A 16467-nucleotide genomic window follows, 5' to 3' on the forward strand; every position below is an offset into this window, starting at 1 on the left:
CCATGCGCTGCGACGCGGCGATCAGATCCTGCGTGGTTTCGGTCCTGGAGGATTGACTTTGCTGCAGCTCCATTGCGAATACAGTTACAAGGCAACACAGAGCAAAGAGTGGAGGTCTCTTACAAATCAATCCTAATGCCTATGGCTGCAATAGATGACTTTTATGTGTCTTGATCTGCATTTTGAGCGGCTCTGGGCGTATCAAAAACCGCTCCGATTCCGCAACTCGCGTTTGATTGTCGTTCCAGACAATCTGAACACACTCGACCCTCTGCACCGATCAGTGATCAGCGAACAGTCTGACAGCATCATCCCACGCGCAAATCCAAGCACCCTCCATCAAGTTCTTGTGTTGTTCACAAAAATCCTCACTTCAGTCTCAGTTCTCTTGCTTTCTGATCCTGTTCAATGCTCAAGCACACCCTGAACTTGGCCACCACCGCTGCTGGTCACCGCTCTGCCACCGCCGCCGCCGCCGTGCGCACTCACACTCCGCGTCGTGGCGTCCAAGCACTGAGCTCGCCGATCGCGCATCTCACTGGACCGCGCCGCAACCCAGGTGCGTAGTCGATGATCCATCGGTCTCTTTTGAGACTCGCACTCCTTTTTGTTCCGCTCTTCCCCACTCATCCTGTGCTCGCTCGGGCTTGGCATGGGATCTTGTGCTCTGTTCCAGATGGCACGGTTCCGGTGCCCCGCGAGATGACCGCGGCGCAGGCTGCACGGCTGATTGAAAGCAACCAGCGCGTCTTCATTTCGAGCGTCTGCAGCGCGCCCGCCGACCTTATTCAAGCGATGACGGATCGCCACGCCGAGCTCCGCAATGTCGAATGTGAGTCAAAACAAGCACCATAACAGCAATAAGCGAGTAGTTCGAATGATCGATCAACAACAGACGGTAAAATCCATGCATCCATCGTTCAGGCCAAACTCTCACTTGCTCTGACAACTCTTTGGTGGTTGCTAGTGACCTCGATTCACACGGAAGGACCCGCGCCGTACCTGGATCCAAAGTTCGCTGGAAGCTTCCGGCTGAACTGCATGTTCACCGGTGCCAACGCACGCGCTGCGGTTCAAGCTGGACGCGCTGATTTTCCTCCCCGTGTTTCTGAGCGAGGTGCCAAACTTGTTTCCGCCGGCGCATTCTTCCGCTGGACGTGGCGCTGATTACCGTTTCGAAGCCCGACCGCCATGGCTACTGCTCGCTCGGCACGTCGGTCGACGTCACCAAGGCCGCCGTCGAAAGTGCCCGAGTGGTCATTGCCGAGGTCAACCCGAACATGCCCCGCGCGCACGGCGATGGTCTGCTGCACGTGTCGCAGCTCGACGCGCTCGTGCATGTGGATCGGCCGCTGGTTGCGCACGACCCGGTCGAGCCCGATGAGGTCGAGAGCAAGATTGGCGCGCTGGTCGCCTCGCTCGTCGAAAACGGCGCTTGCTTGCAGATGGGCATTGGCGCCATTCCGAACGCCGTGCTCGGAAACCTCAAGTCGCACCAAAACCTCGGCATCCACACTGAAATGTTCTCGGACGGCATGCTCGACTTGTTTGACTCGGGTGCCATCACCAACACGCAAAAGACGATTCGTCCTGGCGTCATTGTGAGCGGCTTTGTGCTGGGGTCGCGCAAGCTGTACGAATTTCTCGACGACAACCCCCTGATCAACATGCTCGATATAAGCTTTGTCAACGACACGGCCGTCATTCGCCAGAACTCGCGTGCCACCGCCATCAACAGCGCCATTGAAGTCGACCTCACAGGTCAGGTCTGTGCCGACTCGATCGGCACCCTGCAATTTTCGGGCATCGGTGGTCAGATGGACTTTGTCCGTGGCGCCACGCTCTCTGCGGGCGGCAAGGCCATCATCGCATTGCCTTCGACCACAAAGAAAGGCCTGTCGCGCATCGTCACGACTCTCCACCCAGGCGCCGGCGTTGTCACCACCCGCGGCCACGTCCAGTACATTGTCACCGAGTACGGCATTGCCTACCTCTACGGCAAAAACATGCGCCAGCGTGCCCGAGCACTCATTGACATTGCCCATCCCTCGCATCGCGAGGCTCTGTTCAACGACGCGGTCAAGCGGTTTGGACCGCTGGATCTTTAAAATGGGGGCGGGGGTTTGGCTGTTCTCGAATGACTTTGGCCCTCTTTGTCTGATGCCGGCATTGCCTAAATACAGTGTTAAACGGTGCTGTTCCCAATCGCGTCTGCGAGCAATGGTCCGATCTTGATGCGTTCAACTTTTCAAATCGAAACCGAAAACTTTGCTGTCCAACGGACTCTCTTTCGCCAATAATTCCGGCCTTTGCCGCTTGCACGAAGCGAGGGCATTCACTTCGAGGTGGCCAACATTGCCCCTATTTCGATCATTTCTTGAAGCCTGAGACTTGCTTCCATTTGTCGTGTCGGCGGATGCCCTTGTTTTGGTGTCCTGCTCGGCACCTCGGCGCAACTGCACCACCCTGTTTTTTTTTCTCCCTTGTTCTCTCTCATCACATAATTCTCAGCCTCGATCATCTACCTCGAAGTACTTGTCGCGACACCATTCCATGCATCGAGGTAAGCAAAAACAAAAACAAAAAATCGTTCAACAATCCAGTTTTTTTTTTTTTGTTTTTTTTTTTTTTTGCCCCAACAAAATCTTTTTTTTTTTTTTTTTTCCTGTTTCTCGTTCGCACACGTTGATCATTTTTTTTTTTTTTTTTTGAGGTTGAACAACTTTGACCAAAACAGCCGTCAACTGGATTGTTTGGCAGACGCGCGCGCGACTCACGGTTCTCTTTGTGCTCCTCCACCCCCCTCCCCACGTCTTCCGAACGAAGCAGTCGAGACATTCAGGTACAAATGCATTTTCATTGGTGACGCTCTTTTTTTTTTTTTTTTTTTTTTTTTTTTTTCCATCCTCGGCGCTCTCTCTTCGATCTCTGACGCTGATCTCTCTCTTCTGTCTCTTCTGTCTCTTCTCTCCTGCTCCACTTTCCAATGCAGAGTGCCAACCGGGTTTGACACAATGAGCGGCCTCCAAGCGGCATTCGAGACATCGACGCCAGCGATGAAGTCTGTGCTGGTTGAGCTGCTGCTTGCGGACGAGCTCGACGCCCTCCAACAGCAGCAGCAGCAGCAGCAGCAGTCCACGTTCGCCTCATCCGCCACCTCAACCGCCCCTGTAAATGCGGGCAAGCATGGTAGTGTATTCCAGATGTACGGCGACGCTGCAACAGCGAGCCTACAGCAACAGCAGCAGCAGCAGAAGCAGCAGCTTGCTGGGAATGGGATGGCTTGGATGCCCGCGAGTGCGAACGGCATTGCGCATGCTGCCGCCACTGCTTCCTCGCTATATACGAGCAACAACCACCACGCCACTGGGGCGCAGTGCGACACGAGTGCTCCTGCTGTGTTCGGGACGACGGCGGCGGCGGCGGCGGCTGCGGCTGCGACCGACAGCGGTATTGAGGTTTCGTCGGACGACTCCCGCATGCTCTTCTCGTCCCCGTCGCCAGCGTCGTCCACCTCGTCGGCAAGCTCAAACCTCGCACCGAGCATAGCGGCAGCTGCTGCTGGGCTCGACACATCCGCTCTTGCCATCCTCAATGCGCTGTCCATGCAAAACCTGGATTTGCTGACCACAACCCCAACTGCCGCCAACCACAATAACAGCTTTGACCTGATGGCACTCCAGCAGCAACAATTCATGCTGTCCATGTATCAGTCGCTGAACGGCTTTTCCCAGCAACCACCGGTCTCAGCTCACCAACACCTGCCAGTCCAACCGTCGCGCCGCAGCGTCAAGCGCGAGATGGGAGCCAATGACACGACCAGCGACGACGACGACGACAGCAACGATGTGCATGCCGCCTCTGCGTCGTCGCTGCACTTGGGCGACCATGCTCTCTTGAACGGACACTTTGACCCCGCCGTGTATGGTGCTCTACCGAACGGCACGTCGCCGGATCTCAGGTCCATGATGACCAGTCCGTTGGGGAGCAGCCAGTATTCTGCTCTGACCGGTACAGTAGCAGCGTCAGCAGCGTCAGCAGCAGCAGCAGCCGCAACAGCAGCAGCAGCAGCAACAGCAGCAGCGGACGCCTCGCGAAAGGCTGCTCGCAGCAGCCGTGCGTCAACCCCGCGCGCAAGCAAGCCCAATAGCAACACCAGTGCCAAGCAGGCTCCTGTTGGTACCGATGGCCTGTGGTCACCATTCGCGTGGCCGCAGCCCCTTCCTTTGTCGCCTGCGCCCTTGGAGATTCGAGTGCTTGGTCTCCCCAAAGTCGGTGGTCGTTCTCGCGTGGAAACACAAACCAAGCTGTGCTTCCAGCTCATTGCCCCAACCGGCGAGCGCGTCACCGACTACTCCTTTTTGCAAGTTCCCTCTCTATTGCTCGCGCGCGAGTGCAAATCCGCGACGCAAATCAATGAACGAAACATGTCGAGCAAGCTCTCACTGGAGGCCGCAGTGCTTTGCGCCAGCGACCCTTCGCGACAAGTCCGCGCCTGCTTGAGCTGCTGTCAACGCGAGCTCAAGCGCTTGCGGCGAAGAAGGGACACGTCAATGCTGTCCATCACGTGCCCCGAGCTGGACGGCACCGTGCTTCAACTGGACGAGATTAACGACCAGAATGCGCATTTGCACCAGCAGCGCATCCTGTTGTTTAGTGTCCCCCATTTGCTCGATTTCAGCACTGGCGAGGTCACTGTGCCGACCCGCATCACCTGCTACTGTCGCCACCACAACGAGAAGACTGGTTTCATCATCGCGCTCGTCTTGCGAGACGTACACGGCACTGTTGTCGCGATGGGCCAGTCTCCCGTGGTGCTCATCACCGATGACCACAAGCTTGCTGTTCGCGGTGGCGGACGCGACGTCAAGCGGTCCCGCACCGATGACGTCGAGGGTCTGCTTGATGAGGTGGCCTTGGACTTGTCAGCCATGCCGCCAGTTCAAACCGGTGCGGGCTCTGCCTCGCGTCGCAAGTCAGAAGATGGCTTGGATGGCACGCCCATGTTGGAGGAGGCGGGTCATGATGATAACGACGATGATGACGAGGATGCCGAGTACAAACCTCGTGCTCGCCCAGGTCGCCGGCCGTCCAAGACCCCGTCGCGACACCCATCTGCCACGTCAACGTCCAGTGTTTTTGCAGAGGCATTGCTCGAGTCCGCACTCGCTTCCGCCAACCCTTCCACTGTCACGTCCCCGCGCACGCCGCACTCGCCGGCCAACTCGTCACTTGCCGGATCGCTGTGGCAGCTACCCCTGCAGTCGCAGCTGCAACCAATCTCCCCACATCAATTCCCAGTGTCCTCGGCGAATAGCGTTGTATCTGGCTCTGCGTTCCAGTCGCCTCACGACAGTCCCATGCCCACTGCTCCACAGAATGAGTTGCTGATACTCGGCACAGGCTCAGACTCCATGCTCCCCCCTCTGCCGACTGCAGCAATTCCTCCAGTGTTTGCGAGCGTACCAGCTTCGGCCACCTACCCGGAATCGTACATTGTGGACGACCTCGACCTGCTTGGCGATGCATTCGGCTTGGCAATGTCGCAACTATCTGCGGAACTGGCCCAACGAACGTCGGCACAGCACTTCACTCATTTACTCAGCCAAGACCTCGCTCGGTTGCAAAATGCCCAGCGGGCGCTCGCTGCCACCACGGCACCTCAACAGCACTCAGCGCATCCTGCATACGAAGCATTGTCGCTTTCGCCTCCCCCTCTCGCGCAATCTGCCCTGCCAGTTATTGCTCGCATTGTTCCAGCCGAAGGACCCGTTTCCGGCGGAACCGAGTGCACCATCCTTGGCAGCAACTTTGTTCCAGGCGTCGTGTGCATGTTTGGCACGGTGGAGGCGCAGCACACGCAATGTTGGGGCCCATCGACGATTGTTTGCGTTGCCCCGCCAAGCATCATCTCGGGATCTGTGCCAGTCACTCTCCGCGACCAACCATGGCCAGCGGACTCGGCCCCCGTATTTTTCGAGTACAAGGATGAAACGGATCGATCGCTGATGGAACTCGCGCTGCAAATTCTTGGGCTCAAGATGACTGGTCGGTTGGAAGATGCCAAGCAGGTATGTCATTGCTTGTTTGTTCGGGTTTGTTTTTTTCTTCCGCCGTGAATGGAACTTGGGACTGGGAGGAGTGGAAAACGAACTGAACGTTGCTTTCGTTGGTTTTTTTTTTGTTTTTGTTTTTGTTTTTGTTTCTGTTTTTGTTTTTGTTTTTTCGGGACGGTCTCTCACCCCCTCCAATTCTCCACCTGCCGGTATTTTAGATTGCGCTTCAAATCATGAGTCAGTCGTCTGGAAGTTCCGGCGGTGGCGGCACCCGCGGGCAAGGTTCAGCAGGGTCTGGTCAGACGGGGCACCGTCGCGCTGCGCTTCCAACTTTTAGTGAATCACTTGCTGCTGCATTCACCATGGCAAGCAGTCAGCGACATGATTCGACATTGACGCCTGCTGATCTCGAGTCGCTCCTGATCCTCACACTCGGCGCCGCGCTGCTCGTTAATCCCGACACTCGCCTGTCGCTTGCTCTGCGGGTGAGTAATCATGCTACCATTTCGTCAATTCTGTTGGTCTATTTCCTTTGGTCTATCTGTGTGATCGATTCTAGTTTTTGTCTCACTTTTGCTCTGCTTTACAGACCAAAACCCAGCACACCATGCTGCACCTCGCTTCGATTCGTGGTTTCCACCGACTTGTCGCCTTCTTGTTGCAAAGCGGTGCGAGCATTGACGCTCAAGACGTGAATGGCTTTACAGGTGGGTTTGATTTTGAGACGTTCGTTCGGCTTTGTTCAGCGTTCAACCTGGTCGAAATGCTAACTGTCGCTTCCTCCTTCTTTTTTTTTGCATTTTGTTCCTTTGTTGTCGCACATCCATGCAACAGCTCTCCACTTTGCCGCTCGAAACGACGACAAGCGATTGGTACGACTGCTCGCATTGGCTGGAGCTGCAACCGACATTGAGACTCGCAACGGTCTGGTGGCCGCCGACATGACATTTGACGAGCGGGTTCAGTCCGTCGTGTACTCACCTCACGACGCAAGCGAGCTGGACGACTCGGGCTTGGAAGAAGACGAAGAAGAAGAAGACTTGGGCTCTGATGACGAAGACGCCATGTCTGACGGTGCGCTCGTCTCGGACGGCAACGAAGCGGACGGCGAGGACAACGAGAGCGATTCTGAGATTCCCGACGCTGTACATGCGACTCTGCCAGCTTCATGGGTCCCAGTGAACAGCCAGATCAAGGAGTCGCTTATATCCGTGTCTGCTCTCCCTCCGCCGATGGTAGCGACTGTTGACACTTTGCAGCTGGTCGGAGGAGCAGCCAATGCCGGTTCGTTCGTCGGCATGCCCGCCAGACTGGCTCCTCCTCTTTCCACCACCTCCTCCTCCACCATCGTGACTGTGCCTCCTTCATCCATTTCGCTGTCCCTGATGCAGCCCATCCTCCCCGAAAAGAGTCCCCTCGACAGCGACGAGCTTGACGACGTTTTGAGTGCAGTCAGCAGTGAGCCTCAGGACGACTTTTTGGGTTTGATGCCTTCGACAGGAGACGCTCCTCGGCGACGCTTCCGGACTGGAGCCGCTCCGCGATCGGACAGCAGCAGCTTGAGCGCGGACGACCACCAGCCACGCATCAGCGACGAGCAGCTGTGGTTTGGTGCCACCTCTGCGCTTCCGACGCAGTCCTCCACCCTTGCCAGCTCCGCAGACCGCGTAGGCGCTGCTCTTTTGTCCTGCGCCACGTCAGCGCTGGAGGCCAACCAACCCCAGCAGCTCACCGGCAACGCCGACGAAAACGGATGCGCCACGATGGAATCCAACGTTGACGCGTGCGTCCTCTTTCCCGCCCAGCTGTACGAACGCGTGCAAAATATCGCCCAAAACCGGGCCAACGCCACCACCACCACCGACTGGTCGTCCTACTCGAAGGGCAAGTCCTTCGAGAAGAGCCAGGTGACGCGAAAGCGCGATTCGCTCGTCTACAACTTTTGGCTGCCCCTGTTTGCGAGTAAGTGTCTGTTGCGAATTGAGTTGGGTGTTTTTTTCCGCTTTTTTTTTTCTTTGTTGTTGTTGTTTTGGAACGGTTGATTTTGGTGGAGCGATGGACGCTGACGCTGTTCTTGTTTTTTGCCTGCGTTGGCCCGTTTGCAGTCGTTTGTGCTCTCCTGTTGTGGCGAGCCTCGCTTTCGGTCGTGCCGGCACTCCTTGGCGATTTGACTGACAGCTTGGTGTGAAGCGAATGACTGTCAAGGAAGTCCAAGTTCTTTTTTGTTTTTGTGTTCTGAATTGGGATTTCTTCTGAACTTTTTTCCCCCTTCACCTTTCACCCTTCCTCCCTTTGTTTTTGAAAATAGTTGCCTTTGTGTTATTGCTTCTTGTGATTGCTTCAATTTTGTGATTTCTCGTTGACTAAAGCATTTTAACCTTTCGTTGACCATTTTGAGTTCGCTCTCTTTTTTTGTGTAAGTTGGATTGAAAGTCAAAAAAAACCAAAAATCGCTTGAAACAAAAAAAAAAAACGATTTTTTTTTTTTTTTTTTTGTGGGTTGTTGGTGGCTTTTTGTCGCGACCATGCCAGCCACCACCCGCCTGTAGCGCCATGCCAGGTTTTTGCGACGTTCTAGTGTTGTCGCAACTTGCACCCTTGCATCGAGCATTCAAAGTGAATGGCATGCCTGCGAGAGAACGAGAACTTTTTTTTTCTTCGTTTTTTTTTTTTTTTTTTTCCGTCTTCGCAATGGATTTCCAGCAAAAATCGGCCAGCCATGCGGTCCAACAAAATCATTTTCTTTTGGATTTTTCAGTCCGTTGGTGCGAGTGCTGCCTCGGCTGCCGTCCCCGACGCGCCGATGCAGTCGTCCATGCACCTTGCACTTGGCGCTTGCAGCCACCAACTCGCCAGAGCGGTCACGGTGGCATCTCGATCAACGGCGCTGCTGCTCGAGAGTGCGCGATCTTTGGATTTTTTTTTCTGTCTTTTTTTTTTTTTTTTTTCTGTTGTTCTTTCTTGTCGAGCTTTCGTGGTCGCTTTTGCACCCAAAGCGTCCCATTCGTCATCCACACGTCGTCATCGTTTGAGTGATTGGTGATTTATCGCACGAACTTCCGTCTGCGCATCGTTGAATGAGGAGTCTGCATTTTCTTTTTCTTTTTTTATATATTTTTTTCGTATTTTCCAACGCATGTTCAACCTTTTTTTTTTTTTTTTTTTTTGCTCTTTTTATTGTTACATGCGTCTCACTTGTTTGCCGTCCCCTCTTTCCTCCAAACTCCAGCCCAATTCACCATGGATAACGAAAAGCTCGCCAAGCTCCAAGCTCTGCACGCCACTGCCCGCCTCGGTGGCAAGGGCACCCCCCGCCGAAAGAAGAAGGTCGTCCACAAGACTGCCGCCGCCGACGACAAGAAGATCCAGACCACCCTCCGCAAGCTCCAGCTGACGGACATCCCCGCCGTCGAGGAGGTTCTGTTCTTCCTCCAGGACAAGAAGGTCATGGCCTTCCGAAACCCCAAGGTCCAGGCTGCCCTGCCCTCCAACACTTTCGCCATCACTGGCACCCCCGCCACCAAGGACATCTCTGAGATGCTTCCCCAGCTCCTCGAGCAGCTTGGCGGTGGCGCTAACATGGACAACATCACCCAGCTCCTCAAGAGCCGTATGGCTGCTGGCGGCGCTGCCGGTGGTGACGACGATGTCCCCGACCTTGTTGAGAACTTCGATGAGGCCAAGGACAAGACCCCCGACGTTGAATAAAGACATCAAAAGACCTGGCAGGCGACTACCACGTTTCCGTAGGATGTTGCGGGCGCGACGCCCATTGTTTGCAATGGTTGGTTGTTGATTGTCGTTTCTTTTTAGCACAGTAGAAAAAATAGAAAACATTTTTGACCCACCCACGTTTCCAGAGCTGCGTTCATGCTGTACACCTTTGAGCTTGCTTCACAGAAGAATGTATTTGGTTTTGCTATTCCGTCAATGCAGACGACGTTAGGCCCATGCTCACACTTGTCGCCATCATCGCACGTTACTCGAGTTTGCTTAGATCCATGCTAAGTTCCCTGTGTGGGCAGAAACAGGACCAGGTCAACAGAAGGTCACGCAGAGTGAGAATTCTTGTTGCGGCAAACACCTAAAACCACCAAACTCAACCTAAAACCACCAAACGGCGCTTTCGGACTTACGAGGCTTCGCATCTTCGAGTTGCGGGCTGGTACTCGTAGAACTTGAACCCGGACGTTACAAATGAGCCTGGGTTGAGGCACACGCAACCATTGTATCTGTGATCGTAGGGCTCGGCCTTGTCGGCGAGAATGAGCTACAAGGGAAGAGAATTGAGTGACAGCTCGCACGTAGAGGCAACACGAAACCGAGGCTGGGACTAGGCATTGTTTGCGACGAGTTCTACAAGGGCATACCACATCGGGAGCGGGATAGATTCGAAGAGCATGATCAAAGTCCCAATAAACAGGCCGGACGTGCAGCGGAAGTGGACAGAGGTGTGCTTGATCGATCACTGTTTTCGTGAACTGCCAAAAGGCGGCGACGGAAGTAATGGCCGAGAAACGTTGAGTCGCAAGTCAAGGTGCCCGCGGACAAGCCTGTTTGTTGCACTTACCGCTGCCGCAAGCGAGACGTCGCTCTTCTCTGGTGTTGGCAGAATGCAATTGCGTCGCATTTTGGACAGGAGGTCCTCTCGGAAAATGACAATTTCTTGTGTGCAATACCGCAGTCTGCGAGTGGCGAAGAGGCGGGGAGGGGGAGAGAGAGAGAGAATTGCGGGTTGTGAGCACAAAACACATTCAAACTTAGTGTCGCCAAATCGATCCACCGTGCCACTTACCGGCACGGGTTGCTCCCAAATTCGACGTTTGGAACCAATTCACGAAATCCTTCTGTGATGGATGCCGAGAGTCCAGGCCGTGGAAGAATGTTTCCTGGACCAGGGTCGTTGTTGCCGGGAACAAACACAAATCGACTCTTCCGCTTGATTTGTGAAAACTCTGCGACCAACTTTCCGAGCTGGGTCAAACACTCTGTCCATCGATGCAAGCAAAAGGTCAGGCGTGCAGTCATTCGCAGCATGAGTGGCATCGCCATTGACAAACGTACGCTTCAACAGTGGTGCATGATTCCTTCCGTAAGGCGGCGAGGTGAAATCGCCAATGAGAATAAAGGCAACCGGAGGCGAGCTGGCATAGCCTGTAAAGAGTACACGGAGTTTTTCCATGGTCTGAACAAAACACGACAAGCTTGTGAGGTTGAATTTTTTTTTTTTTTTTTTTTGGCCAATGCAAGGACAAACAACAAAAGACCCCGCCTCGCACCTTGGGTTGATCCAGCCAAACATCAGACAAGACCACAAAGAAAGCGTCTTCGTTTTGCCGTTCGAGGACCTTGTATTGAGGCTGCGTGCGATCGGCGGTTGAGACAAATTCCAACCAGACAACAACAAAAACGACAACGCACGAATTTCAATATCACATGCACTTACAGCATCTTGAATGCTATAATTGCCGCCAAAAAAGTTGACCGCACTGAAATTCTTCCTGTCAAGCAGTTCCAAATCAAACAATAATGAAACAGACAGTAAGAATCGGAATGACTCGTCCTCAAACCCATACGACTCGGTGTTTCAGACGGTGCCGCAAGCAAAACGGTGCAACAACACAATCCATGTTGAATGGACCGAACGTCGCATACCTCGCAGTCTCGCGAGACTCGGAGGCCGGCAAACCAATCCAGCGAGCCTTGAGCACTTTGCCAACCACCTCTCCCTCCGTCAGGACAAAGCAGTTTTCGGTAAAGATGCCAGTGAGGACTTCCTCTAGCTGTGAAAGATCCAGCTCGATCGTCGAGCCCGCATCCTCGAGGAAGAGCTTGCCTTCCTCCATCTGGGTGAGCATGCCGAAAGTCATCAGATTCTGGAGATCCTTTTCGGCGGCCCCGATCAGAGCGTCCAACGGCGTCAGACTGAAGCGCTCCTGCTTTTGCTCAAACGCGTCGTCGGCGCCAGAGGAGGGCACGTGTGTGACAACAATCGGCTGCAGAAAGTGCTCTGCACGAAGCGTCCGCTGCTTCAAGAGGGCAAAGCGGTCTGCGTAGATGGCTGCCTTGGACGCTGCGTCTGAATGCAGCATTGGATTGCTGGGCACAAGCTGAAAGGTTTTCCGATCCGCATTGTAGGCCAGCTTTGGCACCGAGAAGGCGTCAATGCATGTCAGCAATCGATCCATGGAGGACGCGGCAATGTTGCTCACATTCGCTCCGTTAGAGCGAGCATGGCCCTGGTAGCTCGTGGACATGGTGGTTGGCGCAAGAACAGACTCAAAGGCCAAGTCGTCCAGCACACGCTGCACACTCGGACCGTCAACCACGCTCGAATCGAGCGTCCGTCGCTCCAGAGCACGCAGAATTTCACCAAGCTTGGCATCCCATTCGAATGGTGACAATGGGATTAATGCAGTTTGAATCAACTTGACAGACTCGGCCTTGAGGGCCAAGCCAGTGAGCTTGAAGGCGGCGACGATTCGCGCGCGAAGCCTCGCTCGGTCGGCATCGCTCAGCGTCTCGACGCCCTCGCCGTGTCCTCGAGCGGCTCTGTTGCTGGACGTGCGTGCGTCCCAGTCGTCCAGACTCATGGGCTCTGACGCATCCATGGCTTCGGAGCAGAGACGCTGGATCAAGTTGGTCGAGTTGGCGGGAAGAGTCGAGTTTTGGCGGGAAAACCTGAAGCACCCAATCGGCGGCTCGTGCAGCACTTGTATGACCGTCGCAATCAAGCAAAAGACTCAAAGACGACTGGATTGACTTGGGGGGTACTGCCGTTGCTAGAATGAGATTGGCACTTGGAGAGCAGCAAGACCCAAGATTGCGGAATTGCGCCGAAACAATGAACAGCAACTGCTCAAACAAAAAGACTGGCTCTCTGTCAGACTCATTCTTGAACCTGCTCGCTTGCGTTGTCGTTTTCCGTCAATACATGCTGAAAACGCCCGAGCTTTGACAGGCCTCGAGCTTTGACGGGTCTCGACATTGCGAAGAGCAGTTGTGGCCCAAATGTTTGTCAATTTCTATTTCCGTTTCCTTCTCTCCGCACTCACCCCCTCCACCTTTCACCATTCACCATACGTACTACACGACCCAACATTGATTGATTTACCTTTTGGATGAACACCCCTTTTGTTTTTCCCCCGTCTGTTTCGTTTTGGACGACGCGCCATTCCCCACTTCATATATAACTTGCAATGGCTGCTGTTGACGGAGCAAACCGCTTCGCCTTCCTGAACGAGGACGACGCCGCCACTGGCGACGTCACCGCCCCCAAGCCCAAGCCTGCGGTCGCAGGTGCGTGCAATCACCAGCTTTACGTCCGCGGCCCCTCTTGGCGCTGCAGCCCAACGCGAAGCGGCAAAAAAAAAAAAAAAAGCAAACTCGCCAGAAAGCAATAAAAAATAAAAAATAAAAATAAAACACACATGGACGGCAACATGTGTTGATGTTCTCAGGCGCATCGCGGCCCAACGCAGGTGCGCAACCTGCAGCAGATTGATTCAGCCCGTATCGTTGGCCTTTGCTCGCGTCGCAGCACTGGGCGGATCGGCGGTACAAACTGGTGGATCGCGTTGGAAGATTTTTTTGTATTTTTTTTTTTTAAAATGGCTTTTTTTTTTTGGCTTTTTTCGACTTTGTGCGCACGACAATGCAGCGTGCGCAGGCGGCTTTGGCGGCCTGGCGATGAGGCTTGAATCCATCCTGACATGTTTCAGTGGGTCTCAAGCGTTGTCTGCAAGGGCCAGTTGGCGTCGTTCGACGTTCAGCGATTCAACTTTATCATTTTTTTGTGGATTTTTTTTTTGTTTTTTGGTATTTTCGAGTCTTGAGCGCCAGAACGGTGGCTATTTGAGATACGGATTTTCACCCGTTGGCTATTTGAGATACGGATTTTCACCCGTTTGAGCTTTTTGTCGAATCCTTCCCTTCACCTGTCCTTGCCTCCCTGGCCCCGCAATCCATTGCGCGATATGGTTTTGCAACGGATTGTCGAGTCGAAGGAGGGCTCTGCCAGCCGGTCGGTGCTAAAGGGATTTTCGCAAGAAATCGCTCGTTTCATTTTTTTTTTTTTTTTTTTTTTTTTTTTTGAGATTTTTTTGGAGATTTTTTTTTGTTTGTTTTTTTCTGTTTCGCATGTTTCTCGTTTTTTTTTTTTTTTTTTTTCATTATTTTGTTTCCAACGCATTCAAACACCAATTGCCACAAATCACTCACCAATCCTTCTTCTTCTTCGCATTGTTGGTTCTTGCTCTCTCTCTCTCAAACAGCTCCCCGCGCTGCCCCCGTCCAGCAACGCGCCCAGGCTCCCGCCGCCCGCTCCGCCCCCCAGGGCCAGCGTGCTCCCCGCGAGCAGGGTCAACGACCACCGCGCCAGTTCCGTGCTCCCCGCGAGCAGGGCGACTTTGAGCAGCGCCCCGAGGGTGAGCGCCAGGGTGGCGACCGCCCCCGTGGCGAGCGCCGCAACGGTGCCGGCCGTCCCCACCACGAGGGTGGCCGTCCCCCCAAGCGTGAGTTTGACCGCCACTCTGGCTCCGACAAGACCGGCGTCAAGTCCGAGGAGAAGAAGGGCCTGAAGTACAACTGGGGCCGTGAGGACACCCGCGCTCCCCGCCGCGACTTCAACCGTTCGCGCAGCGAGAACGCTGAGAACGCTGAGGCTGCCCCCGCCGCCGCCGCCGCTGAGGGCGAGACCCCCGCTGCCGCCGAGGGTGCTGAGGCTGCCCCCGCCGCCGAGGCTGAGGCTGCCAAGGAGCCCGTTGAGGAGGGCCCCAAGGAGCTGACTCTTGAGGAGTACCGCAAGCAACAGGCCGCCAGCGCCACCAAGTTTGCCCTGCCCAAGGCCCGTGTTGCCGGCGAGAACGTCGACAACAGCCAGTGGAAGAACACCACCACCTACGCCCGCAAGGACGAGGATGCCAACCACCCGTTCGCCCACAAGGAGGCTGCCCCCGCTGCCGCCGCCTCGACCTCCGAGAAGAAGGCCCCCAAGAAGGAGCACGTCCTCATCAACCTGACCTTCCCCGAGATCCAGCGCCCCGACCGTGCTGACCGCGGCGACCGCCCCGACCGTGCCCCCCGTGGCGACCGTCCCGACCGCGCTCCCCGTGGTGACCGCCCTCCTCGCGATGGCGCCGCTCCCCGCAACGCCCCCCGCGGCAACAGCAGCAGCAGCGGCTCGCGCCAAAAGGCGTTCGATGTCAACGACCAGTCTGCTTTCCCCTCCCTCGGCGGCAAGTAAGAAGGGTTGTTTCCTCCCTCGGGCAATGGAACAGGCCCCTTACTTTTCAAGGCTGCCTGTTGGTGGGCTCTGATGCGCTAGGTGTCATTGTTCATTCCCCTCCTGAAAAAAAGAGCGGGGTGGAAAAGTAGAATTGGCGCAAAACACAAAAAAAGAAGCCGGTTTTCGTCGTGTATGCAAAGTGGATTCAGTTACAACTCTCTTTTCTGTTTCTGTTGTTTTTTTCTTACGTCTTGTACTGGTCCCCTTCTTGTTGCTGGCGTTGTCACTTTTTTTCGCGTGTGTGTGTGCTGTTTCTTTTTTTTCCCTTTTGTTTCTCTTCCCTTTTTTTTCTTCTCCCTCTTCTTATGTTTTGTCTTGTGGTTCTTTGTTGTGTCGCAATAGTGATTTTTTGAGAAATCCATCTCTGTTCAGCATTTTATTTTTTTGTTTTCCTCCAGGGTGAACGGAAGGGAGCGACCTCGCTGGTTATCTGTCAAACAGCGAAATAGCGTCTGAAATTCCCCCCCCCCCACGTCTCTCCATTGCAACAAATAAAAAAAAAAATCTCCACTCCATTTTCATTTACCTTTTGCTTTGCCAACAGGTTTGGATGCTGACCTCGGGGGTGCCATTTTCGGGCGACCCAGGCGACACCAACCAAAGCAACGGCAACGGCAACAGCGATGCTGCCTCCGCCGCATCCTCCGGTCGCTGGTCGTCTGGCAGAACACCAGCAGCCCCGACGACTGCACCAACCACACAACTCCCGTCATCCCCGTTAGCTTCCGCGCAGCACCACCGCGCGCGAGCAATCCAAAGTGGAGGAGCCGCCGCAAACGCCGATGCGCATCCATTCGCATCAACACAACCAACCGCAATGCTCGCTGAGCCATGGTCCCACCAGGGCGTCCATGCCATGTCGTCGCTTGAGCGCCTTCGTCCAAGAGCAAGCCCTGCAGCAGTCACGGCTGAAGCTGCCGCCGAAGCAGCAACAGCAGCAGCAGCAGCAGCAACAGCAACCGTGGCGGCCTCATCGTCTGGTTCCGAAGCAGTCACGTCCGGCCGCTCCTCCGTCCACCACGAGTTGGTCCAGGTGCTGCCTGTGCACCATGCCCACGCGAGTCGAGATGGTCCGGCTCATCATCACATGTACGAAACGGGACACGCGGGGAGCGCTGCGTTTGG

At 54.8% G+C, this 16467-nt stretch overlaps 6 protein-coding genes across 6 annotated transcripts; 5 read left to right on the forward strand and 1 right to left on the reverse strand.

The window, feature by feature from the left end:
• Nucleotides 1-393: 393 nt before the first annotated feature.
• CAOG_00518 (acetyl-CoA hydrolase/transferase) lies at nt 394-2108 on the forward strand (the record flags this gene model as incomplete). The annotated part of the gene is made up of 4 exons (XM_004365332.1): nt 394-559; nt 677-832; nt 968-1071; nt 1182-2108. Exons 1-4 carry the CDS (start codon nt 409-411, stop codon nt 2106-2108), a joined length of 1338 nt encoding a protein of 445 aa, XP_004365389.1. The 5' UTR covers nt 394-408.
• A 633-nt stretch (nt 2109-2741) lies between these two features.
• CAOG_00519 (hypothetical protein) lies at nt 2742-8420 on the forward strand. The gene is made up of 6 exons (XM_004365333.2): nt 2742-2842; nt 2993-6071; nt 6275-6541; nt 6646-6763; nt 6891-8018; nt 8162-8420. The coding sequence occupies exons 2-6, from the start codon at nt 3015-3017 to the stop codon at nt 8242-8244; spliced, it is 4653 nt and encodes a 1550-aa protein (XP_004365390.1). The 5' UTR covers nt 2742-2842; nt 2993-3014; the 3' UTR covers nt 8245-8420.
• An 865-nt stretch (nt 8421-9285) lies between these two features.
• Nucleotides 9286-9903, forward strand: CAOG_00520 (Btf3l4 protein). Its single transcript, XM_004365334.2, has one exon. It carries the CDS (start codon nt 9297-9299, stop codon nt 9762-9764), a length of 468 nt encoding a protein of 155 aa, XP_004365391.1. The 5' UTR covers nt 9286-9296; the 3' UTR covers nt 9765-9903.
• Nucleotides 9904-9948: 45 nt separating this feature from the next.
• Nucleotides 9949-12783, reverse strand: CAOG_00521 (DNA polymerase epsilon subunit 2). The gene is made up of 9 exons (XM_004365335.2): nt 11712-12783; nt 11503-11557; nt 11336-11416; nt 11121-11241; nt 10852-11044; nt 10627-10741; nt 10427-10537; nt 10193-10326; nt 9949-10069 (listed from the first exon to the last, which is right to left on the reverse strand). Exons 1-9 carry the CDS (start codon nt 12665-12667, stop codon nt 10036-10038), a joined length of 1800 nt encoding a protein of 599 aa, XP_004365392.1. The 5' UTR covers nt 12668-12783; the 3' UTR covers nt 9949-10035.
• Nucleotides 12784-13237: 454 nt separating this feature from the next.
• CAOG_00522 (hypothetical protein) lies at nt 13238-15846 on the forward strand. Its single transcript, XM_004365336.2, has 2 exons — nt 13238-13355; nt 14330-15846. The coding sequence occupies exons 1-2, from the start codon at nt 13256-13258 to the stop codon at nt 15298-15300; spliced, it is 1071 nt and encodes a 356-aa protein (XP_004365393.2). The 5' UTR covers nt 13238-13255; the 3' UTR covers nt 15301-15846.
• A 16-nt stretch (nt 15847-15862) lies between these two features.
• On the forward strand, nt 15863-16465 carry CAOG_08422 (hypothetical protein; the record flags this gene model as incomplete). The annotated part of the gene is made up of 1 exon (XM_011271691.1): nt 15863-16465. A coding segment is annotated over one exon (603 nt), but the record flags the coding sequence as incomplete, so codon positions are not given.
• Between the last annotated feature and the right edge of the window lie 2 nt (nt 16466-16467).

Source organism: Capsaspora owczarzaki (assembly GCF_000151315.2).
Source record: "Capsaspora owczarzaki ATCC 30864 unplaced genomic scaffold supercont2.1, whole genome shotgun sequence".
NCBI lineage: Eukaryota > Filasterea > Ministeriida > Capsasporidae > Capsaspora > Capsaspora owczarzaki.

Excerpts from the sequence above, each read along its gene's own strand:
- CAOG_00522 (XM_004365336.2), top strand. The coding sequence starts at position 13,256 with ATGGCTGCTGTTGACGGAGCAAACCGCTTCGCCTTCCTGAACGAGGAC. Across the intron at positions 13,356-14,329 it reads GCCCAAGCCTGCGGTCGCAG|CTCCCCGCGCTGCCCCCGTC; the intron begins GTGCGTGCAATC and ends TCTCTCAAACAG.
- CAOG_00519 (XM_004365333.2), top strand. The coding sequence starts at position 3,015 with ATGAGCGGCCTCCAAGCGGCATTCGAGACATCGACGCCAGCGATGAAG. Across the intron at positions 6,072-6,274 it reads GGTTGGAAGATGCCAAGCAG|ATTGCGCTTCAAATCATGAG; the intron begins GTATGTCATTGC and ends CCGGTATTTTAG. Across the intron at positions 8,019-8,161 it reads TTGGCTGCCCCTGTTTGCGA|TCGTTTGTGCTCTCCTGTTG; the intron begins GTAAGTGTCTGT and ends GCCCGTTTGCAG.
- CAOG_00520 (XM_004365334.2), top strand. The coding sequence starts at position 9,297 with ATGGATAACGAAAAGCTCGCCAAGCTCCAAGCTCTGCACGCCACTGCC.
- CAOG_00521 (XM_004365335.2), bottom strand. The coding sequence starts at position 12,667 with ATGGATGCGTCAGAGCCCATGAGTCTGGACGACTGGGACGCACGCACG. Across the intron at positions 11,558-11,711 it reads GAGTCTCGCGAGACTGCGAG|GAAGAATTTCAGTGCGGTCA; the intron begins GTATGCGACGTT and ends ACTGCTTGACAG. Across the intron at positions 11,417-11,502 it reads ATTATAGCATTCAAGATGCT|CCTCAATACAAGGTCCTCGA; the intron begins GTAAGTGCATGT and ends GATCGCACGCAG.